The 14,114-nt window shown below is 32.1% G+C and overlaps 1 protein-coding gene across 1 annotated transcript in view; it reads right to left on the bottom strand.

Annotated features, from left to right (window-relative positions):
* Positions 1-901: 901 nt before the first annotated feature.
* Positions 902-14,114, bottom strand: part of LOC132919789 (homeobox protein Hmx-like) — a 94,226-nt gene continuing 81,013 nt past the window's right edge. The window contains exon 3 of the mRNA XM_060981636.1: positions 902-3,215. Within this exon, the coding sequence (XP_060837619.1) occupies positions 2,856-3,215 (360 nt within the window). The 3' untranslated portion in view covers positions 902-2,855. The remainder of the gene's footprint in view (positions 3,216-14,114) is intronic.

The raw sequence follows: 14,114 nt of genomic DNA, 5'->3' as shown, positions 1-14,114 counted from the left end.
AACTAAAGCGTTGATACTTTTACATAATAATATACTACTCTCGTCGTTTTACCGCTAGATGGAAGGAGTATTACTGAAAGGAGCGGCATTTTCATTAGATTCTATGAGGTGATGAAAATCGATGAGGTTTTTTCTTTTTAATTATCTCAGTTTGCGGTTAAACACAATAATATATTTTTCTTATTACCTGGGCTCGAATTTTATAGCATTTGTTAATTATTATAGGAAACAGATAAAAATAGCAGAGTGAGCTATAAATTTGTTTTATGCACTAGGGACTCAAAATATGAAATTTTATAATGCTATTTTTTATATATTTGAAGTATTATAGGTTCTAGTGCTATTTTTCAAGTTTTGGTGCTATTTTTTGCCAATTTGCATAATATAACGTTTTATTTTGTATTTTCATAAATCTATTATGTAGCGTAAAATTATAAAAATGTCATTTATTTTAACTATTTTTAAATAGTCCGGCGTATTGGCCTATTGAACAGTAATTAATAATTTTTATAATTATAAGTTCTTTTTAATTATGAATAGAATACATTTTTATTTTTGCTATTTTTCATGTTTTTAGGGCATATTATAGCGCATATTTAATTTATTTTTAGTGCTATAAAATCCGAGCCAGCAATTACTGTTGCTCGTCCAGTGTGGGTATTTACTCGACCGGGATACATCGACGAAACGTAAACTAGATGGCGTCTCGGTGTCTCACACATTATGTAGCACGTTTGAAGCGGCATATTATTATTATCGTTTGAATAACAGGTGTCGCTGAAGTGACTGAAAACGTACACTCTTTTCGCGTGCATGTTCACGCACACAGTTATATAAAAAAAAAAATGACATTATCTGACGATACTATCATGTTTTGTAATGACATTAAAAACGCCGAAAATGCAATTAATATTATAATTCTCCTTTCACATTTATTATGTTGGTTTTTTTTTAAAAAAAATAACATGTAACACACTGAAAATAAATCTTCATAAATATTATACACGTTCGATTTTTATACACAATATCCGTTGAAGGCGGTACATATTATTATGGAAGTACTATACACAATACACATTCTATACACAATATATAATAAACACACGGATGCGCGTGCAGCGTGCATGGATATACAATTAATAATCATGGACACGTAATATTATCATAATATAGGTAATAATTCAGGAAAAGTATCGCGAGAGTTTTGTTTAATTAATATTCAAAAATATTTTAATGTATAATCGATCGTTGTTTAGGTCCTAAAGACCGTGGTTTTTTTTTCTCTATTCAATACAGTTCGTCCGTCAAGGAAGGCGTTACAAAATAAAGACGTTTTTTTTCTTACACATTATAACATAAAAACAAATACACAAGATATTCGTAGACGATAGGTACACTCTAAACAAAAAACAATACAAATAGTAATAATAATAATAATATTGATAACGTACAGCGATAAAATATTAATAAAGAGAGCATAGCCGTAGAGAGAGAGAGAGAGAGAGAGAGTGGTATATAGAGGTACATTTAATACTCGAACGGAGAAAACAAAATCACGATATTTGTAATCATTTGTACTTCACGAGTCGTCGAATAAAGAAGAAAAACTAAAAATCCTATGAACAAACGGGTGATGGAAGAAATGTGACGTTTTATCGGGGACAACTAATCGAAATATTCAGACCCCACCTCTTGTGCGTGTGTCGACTAACATCAATAAAATTATATTATAATAATTATGTTATTTACAAAACGAGAAATGAAAAATTCAACACAACAAACGAGGGCCGTGTTTGAGGGATGATACCTACAAGATAATATTTGCTCATTTCACCTTATCGTTTATTATTTTTTTTTTTTTCATTATTTATTATTATCGCGACAAAATAGTATTACTTATTTTTTTTTTTTTTTTTGATAATAAATCAGAAATAATAAAATATTTATCGTTTTAATATACTATATACTTATGTAAATATATATTTTAATTTTCCCGAGTGCAACAAACTATTTATTTATTTATTTTTTGAACAGAAAGGTTGAATTATTATTATTTATTACTATTATTATTTTGTTTCAAACACGAGGAGGTAAAAATCACAAACACGGCCCCGTGTCTAACATTTTTAATGTTAAATATAATGTAATATCATAGTAAATACAATCGCGTATAATACAGAAAATAATGAACACACATATTTTCTTCCTAATCGTTTAGTTTACAACAGTATTATACACTCGAAGTACAAAATATTAATATTATTATAACAAAATGAACGGTGCGAAAGTACATAATAGCGGAAACGTTTTGCAGGCGACACGTCGTCGTAACATATTAATACGTATGATTTTTATAATATATATAGGTAATCATATTAATACGCAGAGTGGGTTCGCCTATCCGTTAAAAATCAGCGAATGGCTGTACAATTATATATTATCGTTGCTGATCACACACCATCATAATTATACGGTATATACATACGTATTTTGCACGTGTCGTACTACTAAATGTTAGGAATCTAATAAAAAAAAATATAATATAATATAATATGTATGTATAATAGTATAGCGATATAACATCGAATAATAATATTAATGTATTAATGTTAAATCATTTTTTTTTTTTCATTTTTCCCGAGTCGCTTTTTTATTATTAATTTTTATCACACACACAGACGAATAATAATAATTAATATTATTATTATTATTGCACGCATCGCCGCGCGTCTAGAAAAAAAAAAAACGAAAAACAAACACAATTTTATTATGTCCAATAGCGATCTGTTCGTTTATTTTGATCGTTTTATTTTGTTATTTATAACATTTTGAAAAAAACGACTGGGGTTTTCCCTCTAACTGGGCGCCCTGGCCATGGCGGTCGTCGTAGTGGCCGTGGCCGCGGTCTCGTCCGTCGTCGGCGACGTGGGCGGCAGCGACTCGGGCGTCCGGGCCGTGACCACCTTGGACTCGGCCGCGTCCACGCTGCTGTAGCAGCTCTCCGAGTCTTCCAGCGACGAGTGGTCGTCACCTTCGCTGAGAAACTTAGCGCCGGCTGCGGCCTTTGGCGAACACTTGGCCAGTCCACCTGCGCCACCGAGTCCTGTTGATGTCGCGGCGGCGGCGGCGGCAGTCGCCGAGTCGGAGGATTCCGTCGTCGTCACCGTGTCGTGTTTTTTCCACTTTGTCCGCCTGTTCTGGAACCAGATCTTCACCTGTTGACAAGACGAAGAACCGTTAAATAAAAAAATAAATCACGATACCCGGAGGGAAGTTCCCGCACCGAACGCATCCAAAATTTATGATATTTACAGTTTTACATAAGAAATAAGACATTATTATACAGGAATATATTGGTACGATCTTAGTTATTTATTATCATAATATATTTATGAAAATAAATTCAGTAACGAGCAGAGGAACCAGGTTTTGAAAATGTCATGGGGGGGGGCTAACTATTTTATAAGCACATGTACAGTTTTACCTAAATAATTACTAAACATTTCTAATCGTTAAGCAATTACTTAAATATAGTTATTTGTTGTTTTGTATGTTATAACATTCTTATAGTATTAGCAATTTCAATTTTAGAGGGTTGAGGTCGACCTTATTGAGCTCATGGGGGGCGCATCCCCCGGGCCCCCCTGTACTCAGCACCCCTGGAACGAGTAAAACGTATTTATTATTATATACTATATTTGATTTAATAATAATATGTATAGTAGTTGGTATAATATCTAATTCACGTACATCATTTCATTTTAAAACATGCATTTGACACAAATAAATAGCCCTAAAATGATTATAATAAGTAACCACGACGGGGCACGGCACACGATGCTATTGCGAAATACCTATCCTGTTCAACGACACTCGACGGTACCGCCGGCACTTTGCAGAAGTATATTTGTTTCCCGAGGTTTCCAATATTATAATATTATTTACGTGACACACATCTATATATAATGTATATTATAATAAACGAAATATTTGATTATACCTCCGCGTGTGTGTATATGGTTTAGATATGATTGTTTCGTCCCTCCGAATTGTGCCAAACGGGACACGCATTATTTGATATCGAGTGCTTATAATACAATACAATAATATACGCATAATATATATATATATAGGTAATACCAAAAACGTTTTCGCGAGTATCCAAAGTGTATGGCCTCTTATGTGCTGTCAGAGAGGTGCACTGTATAGGGCAAATATAATGTAAAACAGAGTGTATTATAATAATACATAAGTACGCGAAATGGACTAAAACACCGTATCGCATTATTCAAATCCAAGTAAACACCTATATTACATATTATACTAAGCTGACACCTATTCGTATATACATATATTATATATATATACATTACGTTAAAGTCTACGTCACTTTCGACAGTTGACATTTTTTACAAATTTTCAAACGATCGCGTATACGCGAAACAGAAGATGTTATAATTATCTTATTTCCAACCACATAACATATAGAATACTATATATCTTTCGACGAGAATAATGCACGGATGTGACATCAGCCAGTCCCCGGCATAACAATTGTAAAGGTAAATGTGAGTATGTGTATAAAGTATTACTAGCGTGGGAGTGAGGTCATATAAGATTTATTCAATAATTTTGGAGGGGATGAGAGAAACCTAATATTACCTATCGAGTTAATTATATATATTATATACGATGGATCACGGACGAACAACATTTTAAACTAGATTTAATATGGACTACGAGGATTTCCGTAAACAACTGTCCGAATAAATCTCGGAAACTACTTCGGCATTTAAATTTAATTATAAATCGATTAAAACAAGCAATTATAATTACTAATATTGAATATTATTATATCTTCTAAACTGAAAACATGTCATATTTTAGTTTATTTAATTTTTCTTATCTGCGATCTTTGATTTAACGTTACCGCCATTACGTCCCACACATCGCTAATATATATAAAAAAAAAAATAGTGGTTCTACCGCCAAATTGAAAATCCCCGAACCCGCCTTGATATAGGTAGGTCGTAACTCGTAGGTATTGTTGTCCAAAACTATCTCCCATATGTATTTAGTGATTATTGCGTATTCAGTAATTTAAAAAAAAAATTCTAATACCGTTCGCTTGTGAAAATGCAACCAATAAACTTGGATTGGAAGCTCGTTTGAATGTAGAAAATCGGTGTATTCATCCCGTATTATAGGAAAAAAGATTTAAAACAGGCAGCATTGTACCAGTCAATTAAAATTATAACACTCCTTTGCTTTTATTTTATAAAACCACAAAAAATAACGTATACAAAAAAGTAAAATTCATTGAGTGTAGTTAAAGAAAGATTGTATAACAGTTTTCAATTTTTCATTATTTTCAATTCGATTTTACTACATAACAAAACGCAAAGGGTATTGGATAGAATAGCAACAAGCAATTTCTCCGAATACTTTTCTGTCAAAAACAAACATTTGTACTGTTTTTGTCACGCCTATATCGATTTCACGAGAGGAAACCATTTAAATGTAAAATGGCAATTGAAGAAGAAAACACTTGTATTTCTTAAGTCGTTTTCTTTTATATTTTCCTTTGAGTAAATAATAAAGATCTGACAAATGGGGCTTAAATCAATTTATACTTTGAAATCGCATAAAAAAACAGTACTTGGCTCCGTTTTTCAGTGATAATAGATAATGAATTGTAAATAAATATAACGATAAGTAAACGGCATCGTATAATTAATTTATTATCGTGTACCTATAATCAAAATAACATAGTTATAAACTTATAATATAACGTAACTATAATAATTACAGATATTAAAGATAATATTATATTATATATTATGAAAAAAAAATCAACAGTATTAATAAGGAATCTTTTTGTAAATATAATTAATATAAAAATAAAACGTAGATATATTCCATGAGTTTAAAGGTACATAAAAATATCAAATATACATTTAAGGAGAAGAAAGGAGCTATAATAACAAAACAGATGTTTGTAAAATATAAATCGATTCACCATCCATATCAGTGTTTACATTACACATTAAATACTATTAAGGAATATTTACTATATAAATAGTAATAGTATCTATTTAGCATGTTCTTTCTAGAAAAATTTATTTTAATAGTCGGTAAAATAATTGTTTATTCAGTAACATAATTTTAAAATGCACATAACATAAAATCATCACAATATAAATATAAAATTATGTAAATACCTATAATCTATAAATTATTTAACTATAGACTGTACGCGCATTGCACATATTAAGTCATACAAAAAATTTAGTTTTCATAAAAAAAAAAAACTAAAAAGACACACATAATATAATTATGATAAATTATGATAGTTTTGGAAGTGCAATATTAATACTTTTTAATCTACAACGAAAAGCAGCTATAAAAATTAGTTTCGTCAGACAAATGGGTTCAGCGTTTTATTCTTTTTAAGCTTTTCGATCGAATTCTTCTTTATTTTTGCACGAAAGCTTGTTCCGTTTCATGACCATTTGTAAACACCCTTACTGCTGCAGCAACTGGACCGTTATGGGTTCGCAAAAAAAAAAAAATTACCACCGCAAACTTTTTTACCATCTATTATTTTATACATATAAGGGGCCTTGTCTAAACATAAACACACACACATATGCGCGTGCACACAATATACCCATATATATATATGTATATATTTATATGTAGACCCCATAACTCACAAAGACGTCCACAAGTGTTATTTGCAATTCAAAACATTTCCCAGTATAAAATTACAAAGCTAATTTATATTTATCTAAGATCATAATTTTTTTTGTGCGACTATTTCTTTTTTAGTACCTATTATGTTTCCTACCATGTGAACATTAGTCCTAAAATAATAATAAAAAAAAATTAATAGTATAAAACGTTTAACAGGTACACATTTCATTGTATAATTTGGCTTATTTTTAAGACAGACCAAACTACGTTTGTTTTAAATGTTATTACTTATTATGTTATAATAAACTATCGACCGTATAGACTGTAGTTAATGTATAAATAGGTACACGAATTAAAACAACAATTGATAAGTGAATTATAATTTTACATTTTATTTAATTAAAATTTAAAAAATATTTATAATAAAGTAGCTTTAATAGCGATTTAAGTGCTTTAGTAATTCTTAATTCTCTATACCTATTGTATTAGTTACAATTCAAATTTTGGAAATGAAATGTAAAATGTATAAATTACGATAAACAATTTATTGTAAAGAAAATCTGTTTTCTACTTAAATTGTTTAAATTAGTGTTGTGTTACAGTATAATATTATAATTTCGACTTATAGAAAGCTTAAACGAGCATCAATTAGTTTTGAATTTAAATTTAAATCAATAATGAAAATAAGACAAGTGAATTAAAATAATGAAATTAGAATTTTTAATAGCATTCACTGACGCCGTTAATTGTATTTAATTTATGTCTATAAAACAAAGATAATCTTTTATTAATAATACATGCCTAATAATTAACGGCAGTATAAAATACAAATAACATAATTACATATTTTATAAATTAATTTATACATTATAATTATTACATAATAAACGGTGAGACATTATTTGAATGGGTTAGTTATTAATTTTTTTCGTTTTGATAGTTCAAAGTATTTATCGATAACACTTGAATAATAGGTATATTAATAAATCATATTATAATAAATTGCCGTCATAACTCACTTATATTACATACTAATATGGCTATATCGGTAACTATTTAATTATCACCTGATCGTATAATATCGTATACTACGCTACACCGGGTCCTATTATATTATTATAAATTATAATATTGTACACAATATTAGCATTATTAACAATCTCTTTTAATTCACTTGTACATTGTTCAACGCGTTTGAAAAATGACGTAGATATACTAATAAAACGTTACCAACCCGTCGCACACACACAATGTTGAACAAATATAGTAGGTATCTACTACCTACATAACACGACGAAATTACGAATACCGTTTTTTCGACCACGACACGTTTATATTATTATAAATGAAAACAAAATATTAATCAAAATAACCGTCAAAACTCACAATATCGTTTTGAATGCGTTACGAGCTGCTAACCGCGGCAGTGAGTGTTTAATAGGGTCTCGTCAATAAAATATTTAAAAGCAAAGTGGATTGCTTTACACGCCGTGCACTGTAGCACCGCGAGCGTATATAGATATAGGTAGGTACATATGATATTATATCATTATAATAATCGTCTTTTCACGTATACCACAGTTTTGCAGCTAATAACCAAACCAAAATCCTCAGTAATTTAATATAATATATTAGTATAACCTACTACAGAATACAGAGAAACATTGCACTCTTGTTATACTGCGTGGTTAACCACGTTATTACAATAACTGTTAAACAATAAATTGAACTTACTAAAAAAAATTTAAGAAATCACTGGGGGTTCATCTCCCGTTCAATCCCCCGCTCAATCCCTTAAACACGATATTGACTACACAATGTATGTACGTGCACATTTGTAATTCACTCTTCCGATGATGTTAAACTGCAATATTGCCAATATTTATGTGATTTTATTGATACCACGGTAGTGCTTCAGATCGAAATGAAAAATAAATTACGTATCGCATTTAAGTACCACAACTCGGGTTCATATGCTATTTAATATATCGCGATAATAATGTTTATAATATATTATACATTTTATACTCTTTTGCTGCGACCCAGAATTCAGTTGAATATCAAAATACAGAAATAATATATTATATGGGATGCACCTCACGTTCGAAGCCACCAACCACCTTTTTCTATAGGTAATTGAAATTCTTGAAACTTGATTTCAGAAAAATATAATTCTGTATGTACGAATCTGAGATTGCCATTCTATAGAGTTAATATTATTTAACTAGCCACATTGATGGGGTAACCCCCCCCCCCCCCACACCGTATCAGTATCAGTGTATCAATATCTGTTGGCAATGAGCACTCGGTAAATTTGTTGGATATTTTAAAATTTAGAATTTCTAAATCTAGACGGTAGTTTTAAATACTACATCCCGCTAACATACTGTTTAGTCGTGTAGTTTCTCATTATTTTTACAACTATGTAGTATATAGAATAATTATACGAAACAAGCTGGATATAGGTAAACAAATATAATTTTAACTTAGTATATGTGTTAACTTTATCACCTCTAACTATTTAAAATAAAATAGGTAGGTAATCAATAGCCATGTCAATATAATTTATTTATAAGTGTTTAAACTTTAGACTTGTTATACTCTAGTTATTTTAAATTATAAATTCTGAAAAAGAAATAAATTAGTTTTATAATTGCTCATATATTCTTTGTAATTATTTATAAAAAAAATAAATATGTACATTTTTTTATTCGAGAATGTTTTTGCATATAATATAGATAGTAATATAAAATCAAATTACACACAAATTTATTATTCTATGAACCAACACTAAAGATATCAATATTTATTTATTATAATAATATACGAGTTTTACAATAAACCTAATATAATAAATATCACGAATAAAGCAATAGTGTATGGGTAATAGAAAAACATTGAAAAAATACTCCATTAGGATATAGTTGATATAGTTAACGACATAACAATATATAAAATACCTACCTACATAATAATATATTATATTTTAAAGGTCCCGCGCTGATATTTCTGTCACGTAGATTGATATTCGTACAACATGAAATCATATCCTACCATATACCTATCATAGCTACACGTGTATAAATAACGATATCGATTTTCATATTTCTATTCGGGAAATCGCGCGATCGTGTCGTATCCACCCTGATTACGTTTTTCTATTATACGCAAGTATTATAAATTTATAAATTTATAATACAACTACAGTTATAAATGTTTTACCTAATAACCCTATCAACAATATAATATTATTACAAATTATCATCATTATTATAATATAACTCGATTAACCATTCAACGATCGCTTCGGTGAAGTTATGTACGATTTTTTTTTGTATACTTTCCGCCAGAAGCAGACTAATAATTATTAATTCGATAAAACGCACGAAAGGGAAACCGCTGTAGACGAACCACTACACCGCACGGTGCCACCCTTGACGATCGCTCCTATCAGGTACATGACGATTGTACGCGGTCTACTAATGTGCTCACGTTTCGACATTTTACCATTAGTGTAATGAACCGAGCTTGCGCACAAATCGGAACTTACACAGTTACACGCCACCTCGAATTATTTTTTTTAATAATAATCTACAGAAGTTTCACCATATGCCAGAGCGTTTCGTTTGGAATTTCACGAATTGATAGCAATATCTTGTCGTTTAATAACTATTAATAACTCAATAGAATACGTCGCGTGTCGTGAATATGCGCGTAAAAATAAAACGCGTCTACGAATATAGTAACATAACTTGCAATCGAGATGTGACAACTGCGGAATTTTAATTTTTGAAAAACTCTTTTATATAGAATGATACGTTTTGAGTCTTGCAGGCGAAATGTATACACAACTGAGCCGTGGTTATATTTATAAGAAAAATAAATATTATTTTCAACAACAATAATAATGATAATTGAAAATCGGGCACAAAGCCAGATGAGTCCGCGCCGGCCAACGAATCAATTAGAGCGGTAAAAATGTTTTTGTTCCGATAAAAAATATGTCCCTGATAATATATTACAATAAACATTTCATTTCACTTTTTTTCGAAATGTTAATTACTTTATGAGGAGACGTGTACCGTGTACACATAAATAAAACCTTAGTCAACGGTTATAGTTCTAAAAACATAAAAATATAATATAAATAACACATAATATACGTATGTACCTATTATATACGTACATTATAGTTGTCAAAAAATATTATGCACTTATATCACTATAATAAATTAAAACAACATAAACACTAGTTAATGAGATATTGCGTGCCGAAAACTTGGCGGAAACTTAAAGTATAAATAACTGGTATGCAGTTCATTTTCAATTATTATAAGGTGATACACTTAAATATAATAGAAAAATATGTTCGTAATAAAACCAACCCACTCGAGAATTAGTCGAGATTAATGTCTGATCGTTCGCAGAAATCGAAAGTTTTGAGCGGTTTGGTTAACACGATTTGATTATTTCAACAGTTCGTGTGTTGGATTCACATTTAAAATCATTATATAGAGTAAATGACACACTTATTTAACATTAAAACGTAATCAAATAGTTTAAATTTTATTCCACGACCGATCGACGAATACAATAATTTCGCAATGACCACATTCGTTGTGCTACGCCTATATAATACTGGTATTTCTGCAATAAGTAGCATACCATTACAGTAAGTATAGCGGGTTAGTTTATAAATCTTTGCATAAACCCAACGAACGCGATCAAACAATATATTAGTGTTGTATTATAGGCACACGTACATAATTTACGGGACACTCGTATAGTTCGACAACAATCATTAGAGGTGTATCGTGTGCATATATATTACACAGATCACTGCCGTATATGCAAGTACACACAACTGCTGCACGCGATTTGCCGTTATATTTATTTTATTTTATTGTTGTTTTTGTAAAAAGGTAAAACACGATTTCATGGAGGATAAAAAAAAACAAAATCCAATTACCATAATGGCAATTCCTGTGTAGGCGCAAAGAATATGTATGTGTATATATATATATATGTATAATGTATATACCTATATATTATTATTTTTTTCGGCGTGCTTTAATCGTTCCGGACCGCGTGGGGCGACGGAGCAACTGGAGGAGCAGAAGAGGATGGACCGACGCGATTGATTACCTCCTCGGTAAAATAAAGTAAAAAAAAAAAAAATACGAAAACTAAAAAATACGACTACCGACACGGAATAAATACTCTATATATAGAGCTGCCCGCCGATGATAGTACCCTTGTATAGGTTCAACGGTCCGGGGCCCGTGGGGCGGGCGGTGGTTATAATCGTGTCAATCCCGCCGACGTCGCCGGGGCCGAATTAATGACCTCACGCGCGCGGAGAGTCGCCTCGCCCCCGCCTCATAAATATATATATATATATGTACTAAGCACACCACCGCCACTACCAATCGTACTTAAACTGTACACTGTTATATATTATTATACATTTTCGGGGAGATCCTTCGTCGTCGTCGTCGTCGGAGGGCGCTACGCGCAAAAGAGGAAGTGGAAAAGAAACGGCGACGGCGGCGGGTTAGGGTCGTTAATTCGTATATATACGAAAAATGTTTATGAGTGTATGTGTGTGTGTGTGTGTGTGTGTGGCGCGCGTATTGAGCCATTAGCGTGTTTTATGTAGTTATAATAGGCGTCACCGCCGCCGTCGTAGCGGTCCTCCTCGCCGCAACCCCCGAAACACTTTGCTCCGCCACCCCATTCGTTGTGTTATATACTCTCTTGGCGGCGGCGTACAGTTCGTTTTATTGATCTCCCTCCGCCGCGCGCCGCCCCCGCCGAGGTACCGTATGCCATTCTCGCCGCCGCCTAAATCGTCCGCACTCACCCCCGCGTGGGTGGATAGGGGAAGGTATACGCGTGTATATATATACACACACACACACACACAAACGATATTACTACGACTCTTGTTAGAAAACCGTTTGTACCGAATAAAACGCTCGTTTTAACTCTATTATATATATACCTTTTGTGCCACGCGCGCGCTACACTTTCGGCGGCGAACGACGGGGAGGGCGGATGTGTATAGTGGTGGTGGTGGCGGTGGTGGTGGGGGTGGCGAGAGAGGAGCGGCTTTGTCACGGCGCCCCGGCTGCACGCGGAGCACCACCAGAAACTGTTCGCGGGGGGGGTTGATGATGGTGGCAGTGAAGTGGGCGGCGGCGCAGCGCGGTCGTCGGTCGCTTCCCGAAAACTTTTATATTATTATCATTATAATTATTATTTTAATACGATTTGATATTAAATATTATATTTAGTACCGACAATTATTATATTATATCATTATCTATAGGTAAGCGAGTATAAAAGAGTGAGTATATATACACTCTCCGGGCGGCGGTGCAGCAGGTCTCTTCGAGGACTCAGCGTACCGTTGATTAATTAATAATAATTTGATCTAATAATTAAAACGACAGAATAACACCTAACGGTTTAACGAACAGTTTTATTATTAACTCAGGCAATCTCGCTGTACAATAATATCGTGCGATAATTTTCGTCGCGGTTTTTCGGAAAACGTCAAAAACAATAACAATAATATTATTGTACGAGAATGTGTGTATAACAACACACGTGCGCAATGAGCGCTCTCTTTATTGATTTTTTTTTTTTTTATTATTATTATTATATAATACGAGTAATACTATATACCGACACCACCGTATCATATAGCCGTCGCCGTTTTATTAACAATAATAAAACTCACGGGCCGTGAAAAACGTTTTATTTGTTTTCCGTGCACATAACAAAAACGAACAAGTTTATTATAATATTATAATAAATACGAACACTTCAGTAGACGAAAGCGGTGTGTTTTACCCGTTTGATTATTCGATTTCCCATTCGAACGCACACTCATATCATGTACTATACTTTAACTACGATATAATAACACATAGGCGGACTTCCCATACACGATAATAAACATACGTACACTCGACGTCTGCTCTTTAATTTTCTATCATTGGTACACATCTGATATAGGTGATAACTGCAGTATAATATATTTATATAATAAATAAATATATACCTAAACCTCCGTTGCGGGATCTCGTGAGACTGCATCTGTTTTATAAAGGACTTATACGGCAATTTTCATAAGTCTTTATAGATTATAATATTATAATATAATTGTCGTGCCACAATTCGCGTTTCTACATATAGACAGAGGTACTAAATAGGCACTCTCGTACGGCCGATAGATAGACGATATGTAAACACATAATATGGTATTGCGAACGTCGTACAAACATGAATCCTACGCACCCGTGAGGTTAGGTTATAATTTCCCGAGCATCAAATATTTAAACACTACAAAATCAAACGGTCAGAAATATTTACGATGAAAACTTACATTATACTTGTAAAGCTTAGAAAAT

This window comes from Rhopalosiphum padi, chromosome 2 (genome assembly GCF_020882245.1).
Source record: "Rhopalosiphum padi isolate XX-2018 chromosome 2, ASM2088224v1, whole genome shotgun sequence".
Taxonomy (NCBI): Eukaryota; Metazoa; Arthropoda; class Insecta; order Hemiptera; family Aphididae; genus Rhopalosiphum; species Rhopalosiphum padi.
The sequence above is the reverse complement of the archived record's forward strand: the minus strand, read 5'-3'. Positions and strand labels throughout refer to the sequence as shown.